The 9,911-nt window shown below is 37.3% G+C and overlaps 1 protein-coding gene across 1 annotated transcript in view; it reads right to left on the reverse strand.

Annotated features, from left to right (window-relative positions):
- Positions 1 to 9,911, reverse strand: part of RIMS1 (regulating synaptic membrane exocytosis 1) — a 481,216-nt gene that overhangs the window by 202,463 nt on the left and 268,842 nt on the right. Inside the window, exons 6-7 of the mRNA XM_008568517.1 lie at positions 3,961 to 4,304; positions 2 to 410 (exon numbers count right to left, since the gene is read on the reverse strand). Coding sequence (XP_008566739.1) covers positions 2 to 410; positions 3,961 to 4,304 — 753 coding nt within the window. The remainder of the gene's footprint in view (position 1; positions 411 to 3,960; positions 4,305 to 9,911) is intronic.

Consider the following 9,911-nt stretch of genomic DNA (forward strand, 5'->3'; position numbering starts at 1 on the left):
TGCTCTCGGGCAGCGCGGCGCCCGCCTCGGTGCGCGGGAGCGCCACGTCGCTGTGGCGCCGCTCGTGCCTGGCGCGGGACACCCGGGCGTGCATGCGCATCTGCTGCTCCTCCGGCGGCGGTTTCACCGGGTACCGCGCCAGGTTCGGGTCGCTGCGGTACCTGGTCTGGTATTCCTCCTCTTTCCTTTGCTTCTCATCATCCGCCGCTTTGCCCTCCTCTCGTTTTTCCGGCAGGTCGGGGTAGTCCTGTGACCGCCCTTTCTCCAGTCTTCGGCTTTCCCGCCTTTCTTTCCGCTCGCGTTCTTCGGCGGCCGCCTCCCCGGGCTGCACCGCGGTCTTTGGCGCGCGTTTCCTTTCGCCCCTCAGGGCTCCTTTACCATTCTGTTCAGAAAGCCCTGGAGTCTTCTTCCTGTGGTGTACAAAAGGACGTCAAGACGAACTGCGATTTATAAAACTTAAAGACTAGACCTAAGAAACATTTTTACCTCGCATTCCTGTCCTAAGTCATTTCAAATAATTAGTTATAATTTGATGTGCAATTAAAAAACCAAGATGATAAAGAACATTAGACCTGTATAGCGGATTAACTTTTTAAATATGGCTCCTTTGCATCACAATATTTCAGAGACTTAAAAACTTGGTTTCACATTTTGAATTCTTTGTAAAGTAACCAGATCAACAAAAACCATTAGTAAATTAATTCAATAAATGAACAAATTTTATGCTAACCTCTGCTTGTGACTCAAAGACTTAAAAATGTTTTAGATAAAAATAATATAGATAATACTAAAAGGAGCAAAAGGTAATATATACATATCACTTCAAAACTATATACTTGATATATATTTGGATAATACACATTGACAATCTTTTACTATAACTGAATTTTTTTAAAGAAATGTGAATACAGGTATGTCCACTTCAGAGATCAAATCTAATAGCACTTCTTCAGTAGTAGAACAAAAGTAATTTTAACTTGGTCATGTGCATCCAAACACTTTTTATGGACTTGGTTAGGAAAAACATGGCTGAACCATAACTGATTTTTTTCCTCATGCAAAAATAATAGAAATAGTGATTTTTTTGAAATTGTTATTCATCCTTCCTCCCTTCCTCCTCTCTCCCTCATTTCAGAATATGGTCCAAAAGAAGAAAACAGTTTTGAGTTCTACTTTTCTCTCCACACCGTTGAAGGCACTGACAAAGATAACAGTAAAGGAAAAGGGTTTGACCATCTGAATCTTGAGTCATTCACTTGTCCCTTTCAGTCCTTCTTTGTACACTGGAGTGCATCTGATTTTGGGAAGTTCCAGCAACTATACCAGAAGTTACAAAAAGTGGGTGCCTTAGTTAGATGTTCTGCCACTATATGATCTAATGTGCAATTAAACTGAAGGCAACCTAACGCTCCATTTCAGTCCACAGAGAGGGAGCTCCAGAGGTGACAAGATTTGATTGGAAGTCCAAAGCAGACATCATGAGCAAAAACTGAGGGGAAAAAAATACGAGATAGGAAAAAGTGGAGAAATTTCTATTGTGGATTACCAAAGTAGTAGTTGCTAAGATATGTTGTAGGGTGGTTTTGCGGAAAGGGTGGCGTTGGTAGAGAGAAAGGTAAAAGGTTTCAAATAGCACAGGAAAACAAAACGGAAGCATAACGAGCTCTACTTGAGGAATTTAGGTCACACTGGCCCATTGAAGGGAAAGAAGTTTGGATTTGAAGGTGGAACCACGAGGGTGGTGTTGCAATTTTACAGTGTAAGGGAACTAATATGAACATTCATTAATCATCATCAAATATATTTTTCCTAAGAATGTGATGATTGTACTGCAGAAATTTAGTAGCTCACTAAAGCACAGTTGCTCTTATTAGAAGTTTATATTAAATCAATTTACTTGAACTGCTTATAATAATGCTTACCTTACAGAGTTCATGTGAGGATTAAAGGAGACCCATCTGTGAAGATGCTTTATGAAAGAGTAGTGTATTATGCAAATGGTGTTCTTCAGTCTTTCTGATTTTTTGCTCCACTAATTGTACATTTTCTGACCTCTACCTTTAATTGTTCTGTTTCCACTAGCTCCTTATCAATGTACAAAATATGATCAATAATTCTTCAGTAATTTAAAACAGACTGTCATTCTTTCAATTTTGCTTCTCCCTGAAGTTGTTCAACCCTTTCCTCCACCCACCTCTATTCTTCTGCTCCTACACTCCCAATTCTTCATTACTTTCTTATGTATTTATGTCATCAGTAAATGTTATTTGCCCCTATCAATCCACTTTGTATTTCATCTAAACGTCAAAACAAAAAGTGTCTATTCAGTCCTCATTTTCAAAATTTTGGTAGTTTTTCACCATATGTCAAAAACAGAACTCTTTTTCTTTAGAAACTTTACAGCTCCAAATTCTCTATTTTATTTAAAGATATCACCTTCTGACCAATCCCAAACTGCACCTTCAATGTTTTTGTCTCTTCTTCACCCAAAACAGTTTGTCACCAAATGCTATTAATTCTGCCTTCACTGAGGTATCTCTGGTGTCCTTTCTATCTTCTCTTCAAATAGTTTAGGCACACTCATTCTCTTTCTGTAATGTCCTCTTTTACCTCCCCTATAACTCCTGGATATTGTACAAAGCTGAATTCAGAAGCCACTTCCTCTTTCCTGGGGCTCCCAAAGTACTATACGTACTTTATGGCTTGGATCAAATCAGCATCTTGGTTAATTTGCCTAGGTGTCTACCTTCTCTAGAATATTGTGTCGTCTCGTCCGTAGAATCAGTGAGAAAAGGATCCATATCCTAATTATCAGTATACTCTCTGGTTCCTGGCTTATAGTAAATACACAGTGACTACTGGCTTGAAGAATCACTACATTCATTGAATGCCTACCTTGTGCCAGCTTGTGAACACATGTTCTCCTTTAATACCTGCCATAACCCTGTAAGGTGGTTTGTTACTGCTTACTATGGCAGAACCAGGATTGGAATCCAGACCTGTTTAACTTGGAAGTCCCTGATCTTATTGTATGGGCTTTGTTTGAAAAGGGGATCAAAAGCCTTCGTTGGAGCCTGCTTTCCCACCCAGTGGAATAAATAAAGGATTACACAGACAAAAGCAACCAAGCCTATCCAGGTCCTAGCAACAGTTAGGTTCCCCAAACTATGAGCCTCACGAAGGCAAAGGCTATGTCTTCCTTGTTAACACTATTTCCTAGTGCATAATATAGTGTCTGGACATAAATACATATTTTGAATAAGTGAATAAATCAATTGAAGTAAATTATTTAATCATATTAGCCCCTGCTTAGATTTTCAGTGGCTTTCCATTATGCCTAGGATGAAATTTATAAAATGCAACCTGTCCCCTCACTACCTCACCAGTCACCTATCTCCCACTCTCCCTCTGCTACTTGCACTCTAGCCAGTGGGTATCCTTTAGGAAGTCCTTCCACTGGACTTGTTCCTTTCAGCTGCATCCCTGTGCTGATACCTGGAACATCCATCTCACCCTTCTCCTGGTTAATTCCTAGTCACTCTTCAGAGCTCAGCATAAAATAAATAAAGAAGGCTTCTCTGATGTACCCACACACCCTCCAGTATATCAGATTACGCCATCATATTTTCTCATAGCATACTTTAAATTAAAGAACTACTTCTATAAATGAAAAATGATCTAAGAGCTTTTCTGAGTTCCAGGTTGGAAGTTAGTGTAGCTCAGTCTGGTGACTTAGCTTATGTTTACGTCCACACATGATATGAAAGAAAACCTTCTCAACAAAGATCTCCTATGGAATTTAGAGATAACAAAGCACCTCAGGCCTGTTGTTGCCTTCCATGTGGGGCCTGAGAACTACTAGTTCCACATCTTTCTCTTAATAGAAGTTAAATTCTTGAAAATGGGTTTGCTTTCAAAACAGCATCTTGCCTTTTGGTTACTAGGTTAATGAACTATTACCTCTCTCTCGGAGGTTCACTTCTAGACCTGGATGAAGCCTGCTTCTGTTCGGGCCCCATGGCTTGCTGTGAGGGCTCAGCCCCTTTGCTCCTGTCTGGTGGTGCACCTGGAGGAGCAGCACTGTCCTGGGAGGAGGCAGCTGCTGTGCTCAGGGGTGTCTGAGACCGCGATCGCTCTTGGAGTCGTGCTTTCTTTTCTCTTGGTACCTCAGAACCAGCACCTGTAGCTGTGTCACTCAGTGTTCCATCCTGACTTGGCTGTTGAGGGCCACTTCCAAAGAACCACGCCCCAGATTTGGTTAAGATTTCTTGTTGCTTTCGGCATAAATTGCATACCCACATAACCTATTTGAAGAAGAGAGAGCAATATAAATTTTCTATGCTATTTGCAAATAATTTATTTCCAATACCTTAAAACATCTTTAGGTAAAAAAAGAATAATCTTTATCTTCATATTTATCCTTGCAAATTTCTTGTGAATATGATCGGTCCTTACACAAGTCACGGTCACATATATGAATCCCTGGACTGAGACCCATCTGAAACCAGAATGGCTCTAGGCAAATAGTTTAGAGCTTTTTCTCAGAATTGTTAATTTGATGATTCTGAGCTTCCTCTTACCATGTATCTGTTATATTTTGTATGATTGACTTTGAAGTTTCATTTAAACTATCTGTGAAAATGTTCTACTGGGGTAATGAATTAACTAGAAAAATGTAAGGAGCTATAGAATCAATATTTATGTACATAAACCTCAGTATCTCAAAGGATTTAGAAGATGTCTGTCTTCTCAAAAATCATCTATTATTAAAGTCAATATTAAAAGTATTTATATGCAATAAACAAACACAAAGGGAGGCACAAAAGAAAAGGCCAAGATCAAAATGTATTATTATTAATTGAAGTTAACTTTTCCAATTGATTTAATCTCCAACTTATTAAAAAAGTTACAACTAGTGAGTAGATAAAAACAGCATTGGTACTTTAACCAATATTTTAAAAATACTGTTTATTCATTTAAGTGTGTAGTAATTTATTTATTTTGTCTATTTTTAACATTTAGGAAAAATATTTTTTAATTCCATATTTTTCCTATGTCTTATTTCCTTATGCAACCACAACGTTTTATAATTTGTATTTTAAAATTAATTATGTGTGGTCAATCTATCCTCAAAGTTGGAAACAAAGTTAACTATAGAATGTCAGAGTATTTAAAACCTCTCAATCTTTACTTTTAGTTATATAAATTACTCATATCACAAACATATCAGTAAAAAAGAAATTGCTTATAAAAGTTATAAAATAAAAATATATGAGATTACAGTAGGATATTGTCATACCTTTCAATGCAATTCATACCAAACAATTCAGAAATGCACTAAAATGAGCCAAATTCCAAGAAGCAACACAGTCATGTATATTTAAGAGTCTCTTTTTTTTTTCCCTTTTTTTTTTTTTGTCTTTTTTTCGTGTCTGGCAACGGATTGCAACCCTCAGTGTCACGCCCGCACCGGACCGGGACCGGCAACGGGATCGCAACCCTCGGTGTTGCTCCCGCACCTCGCTCAGCCAGTGAGCGGGAACCGGTCTGTATGTGGGATCCGAACCCTCGGCGGGAGCGCCACCGCGCTCTCAAGCGGCGCACTGTAGCAGTGCGCCACCGGGCCGGCCCTTAAGAGTCTCTTTTTGAACTTACTATTAAGTATTATATTTGCCTAGAGCTATAGATATTCCAAGAGTGAGGTAAGGAGACTTTCTTAACGGTTTTTTTTTTTTTTTTAAAGAGGATAAGGCACAACTTTGTCTACAAAAAAAAAAAATGCTTTTTATTTAAAAAACACACACGCACACACTCCTTGTAGAGATTGCACTATGCAGGATTATACCCTGATTAAATATCCTGGGATGTGTTCCAAACTAATCTAAACTAAAGCAGGTCTGTGCAATAACTTATCTTAACAATTCACAGATATTAAGCAATCAAATACAAACCCAAATGCAAGATTATTGTGATGTAATATGGCTTCTGAAACTCCACGCCATTCATCAGAAAAATGAAGAACTATTAAAAATTTTGTTCTGACCTTTTTTTCTAACTATTGTAAATTCTGTCTTTTCTACTTAATGAATCCTTAAGCAATATAATAGATCATTTTTACCCAGAGGAAAAAAAATTTATGACACTTTCCACTATATATGTACAGAGAATTCCATGGATAAACCATAAGTTTGGCAGAAAAAAAAAGTATTCAAATGGAAAAGTGCTTTACACTTGCTTTCACGTGAAATGTGTACAGAACAAGACACACAGAGCAAAAGCAATGTGCCTTAGATTTATTCTTGATGCTACTACTATGGTGATTCATCACAATGAGGTTCAGAAGTCTTATACTAACACAAATGGCTTGCTTATAAGAATCAATCTGAGGTATTTAGTATTATAACATAAAGAATAAATGTAAGCATGAAGATAAAAAAACAAAAGATACTGTAATCATATTTTTATTTTATATTATTAAAGACAAATTTACAATTGATTTTCATTTCATACGGTACTTTCAAAAAATTTATTATGCTACCATTTTGAAAAACATGAAAATGAAGACTGGAGATAGTTAATCTTACAGTTGCTGCATTTTCCAAATACTTTTCCTCATTTTCATTTCTCTATTCAGTGAAGCATTTACTCCAGTGGAAACTGGGGGAAAAATTATCAAGGTAATATTCCAATTTTTTTGACAAGGGTAGATGAGATAGTAGAAAACAGTAGATAACAGAGGAGATGAGAATGAGTGTTCTCTTTGGTTCTTGTTGCAGTGTGTGTGTGTGTGCATGCATGTGTGTGTGCATGCATGTGTGTGCATTTCTCCAAATCTTTCGTTGTTCTTGTTTTTGCTATTTCATAGATTATGTTTTTCCCTTCGGAAGTTTATATAATATGTGGATTTATGAAAAACAAAAATATGATATAGAATTTTTTTTAATCAGTAAAGCACTCCCAATTCCACTGTCCCACTACCGGCATTTTGGTTTAATTTTATATGTAAATTTAAGAAACTGGGATTTTGCTGTAATTTTATATTATATTTATTTATTTAGTATTATAAGTATTTCCATGTGATTCTATTTCTAAAACACTTTAATATCTACAAAATATTCTATAGTGAGGGCACATCATTCACCTAACCCTTAAGCTGCACACAATATTTTACAGAACTCTGCAATAAAAAATTGCATTGATCAAACTGTTTTTATACTTAAGGTATTTTTTAAAGAATATATTGGAAAAAATCAAATTGTTAGGTAAAATTTTAGAACATATTTAATGCTGCTCTGCTATAATCACTTCATGGTAATAATTAGGGTTCTTCGTATATTTTTCAAAATTGCTTCCCAAATTATAACCAAGCCCTGACAATATCAGTTACACATTTTAAAACGTAATAATTTAATAATGCCTTCAAATCCTATACTTCCAAAAACTTTTCAAATTTAAAATAACATAGCAAGATCTCATTTTAGTAACAGTAAATAAAGTTAGAGTTATAAGTCCAACAACAACAAAAAAAGGAATGCCAAAGAAGGGAGATACCAACAAATTTCTAGAAATTTCTGAGTGTTTGGAAAAGGGTGTTAAGTGAAACAAAATGCAGGAAGCTATAATTTAAAGTACAGATGAAGATGGGTTTAACCAAGAAGGGAGCTAATCTTCTCAGTAGAACCCATGAGAAGCCCCAGATTAGAAATGGCAGATACTCTGGCAGGGTAGAAGTCAGAAATGGAATTTAAAACAGGAGACTATTTAAAGTCCTTCATTTACAAAAAGCAAAACATGTGGAATGACCATTTTACCACAAATCTGAGGCAGAGAGGCGTGGCTGACGTGCAACGAACACTCCTCATTCCGACAGGTAGATTTTCTCCATCCTAATGGCCAGCTCCCTAGTTGTATACTCAAAAACACTTCCCATATGTGCACACCCAAAGACACGCTGAGAAATCCCATCACCCATTTTAATGCCTTGTTTTTGTTTTTTCCCCTGGTTTTCAAGGACAATTAAACTACTAAAAGAAAAACTACAACATTAAAGAGAAAGGCCAAAATAAACATAAAGAAGAATTGATCTTGGAAGAGTAGAAATAATTCCAGGAATAGGAAAGAAACCTCAAAATAATCTCTAATTCACATTCAGATGCCATAACGAAAAGGACTTTGAAAATTAATGGTAATATTGTCACAATTATCATGCTGAAGGGATACCTGTACTCCCATGTTTACAATAGCCAAGACATGGGACCAACCTAAATGTCCATCAACAGATGACTGGATGAGGAAAATGTGGTATATATACAGCATGGAATACTACTCTGCCATAAGAAAGAATGAAATTCTGCCATTCACAACAACATGGATGAGCTTGGAGAAACTTATGTTGAGTGAAATAAGCAAAGCACAGAGGGATAAATACCACATGTACTCACTCATAAGTGGGAGCTAAAAGAGAAAGAAGGAACGAAGGAAAGACTACAGTGGTGTGCTGGACTTGCAGAGGGAGAGAACATACCTAGGGATACAAAGTGGGGTGGGAGAAGGGGGAATGGGGAGGGAGGTCGAGGATTAATTGGGTAAGGGACACAGGGTATAGTTGCAATTTGTGGTAATGGTCATGCTGCCAGTATTGATCTGGCTGCCACATTTTGGGCACGAATGGTGATGGTCAGCTTTGTACTCCATGAATATTTATAACTAATAAAAAAATACAATGACTGCAGAAAGAAACCACCAAGACACAAAATCATTATAAAATTTTAACACACCAAAGATAAAGAGAATATCCTAAAAGCTTCCAGAAAGAAAGAATCAGGTCCAAGACAAAGGAATAAGAAGTAGAATGGTATCAGACTTCCCATCAGCAATACTGGATGTTTAAAGACAAGGGAGAAATACCTTTAATATTCTTAGGGAAAACTATGTGGTGCCTTCAATTCTATATACAATAGTACTTTTAAAAGTTTGTGTAAAAATAGAATTAAAGGATAATATGAATCTTTTTATGAATGTTTAGAAGTACCCTCATAGGCAACCCATCAATCAAGTGTAAAGGGAATATATTTTCAGAATTTGGAAGAACATGGAAAATTTACCACTCACATATTCTCCTTAGCAATACAAAGTCTACCAAGAAAGAGGAAGAAATGAGATCCAAGAAGCAAATGGTCTTTTGTAGAAGAAAAAAAATTAAGGAAAGCCCCAGAATGAACAGCCCTCTTCTGCAAACCTGAAGAGAAATGTGGAGCAGAAGCATGGAGGCTCTAGAAATGGAGATTCCCAGGAGTGAAAATCAAATAAACCAGAAGACAACAGCTACAGCAAAAAAGGGAATATGATCAACTGAGTAGTGCAATTTAGAACATAAAACAAAATAGATCAAAAATTTAATAGGACAAAGGAATTCAGTTAAAGGGAGGACCTATTTGCATTTGAAGCTATGAACATTCTTCATCAAGTGGGACAGAGGTATTGGACCCACAGAATATGAAGCATAATGTTGTTTATGTTTATAAGCATAAAAATAAAAACATTACTTGTCTCTATGTTGAATAATAACATGTTATTATTTTTTTTTTTCCTTTTTTTATTTTTTTGTCTTTTTCCGTGTCCGGCAATGGATCGCAACCCTCAGTGTCGCCCCCGTACCAGACCGGGACCGGCAACGGGATCGCAACCCTCGGTGTTGCTCCCGCACCTCGCTCAGCCAGTGAGCGGGAACCGGTCTGTATGTGGGATCCGAACCCTCGGCGGGAGCGCCACCACGCTCCCAAGTGGCGCACTGTAGCAGTACGCCACCGGGCCTGCCCTAAATATCTTTTTTTTTTTTTCCTTTTTGTCTTTTTTCGTGACCGGTAACGGGATCGCAACCCTCGGTGTCGCGCCCGCACCACGCTCAACCA

The sequence above is a fragment of the Galeopterus variegatus genome, unplaced genomic scaffold (assembly GCF_000696425.1).
Source record: "Galeopterus variegatus unplaced genomic scaffold, G_variegatus-3.0.2 Scaffold419, whole genome shotgun sequence".
Classification (NCBI taxonomy): domain Eukaryota; kingdom Metazoa; phylum Chordata; class Mammalia; order Dermoptera; family Cynocephalidae; genus Galeopterus; species Galeopterus variegatus.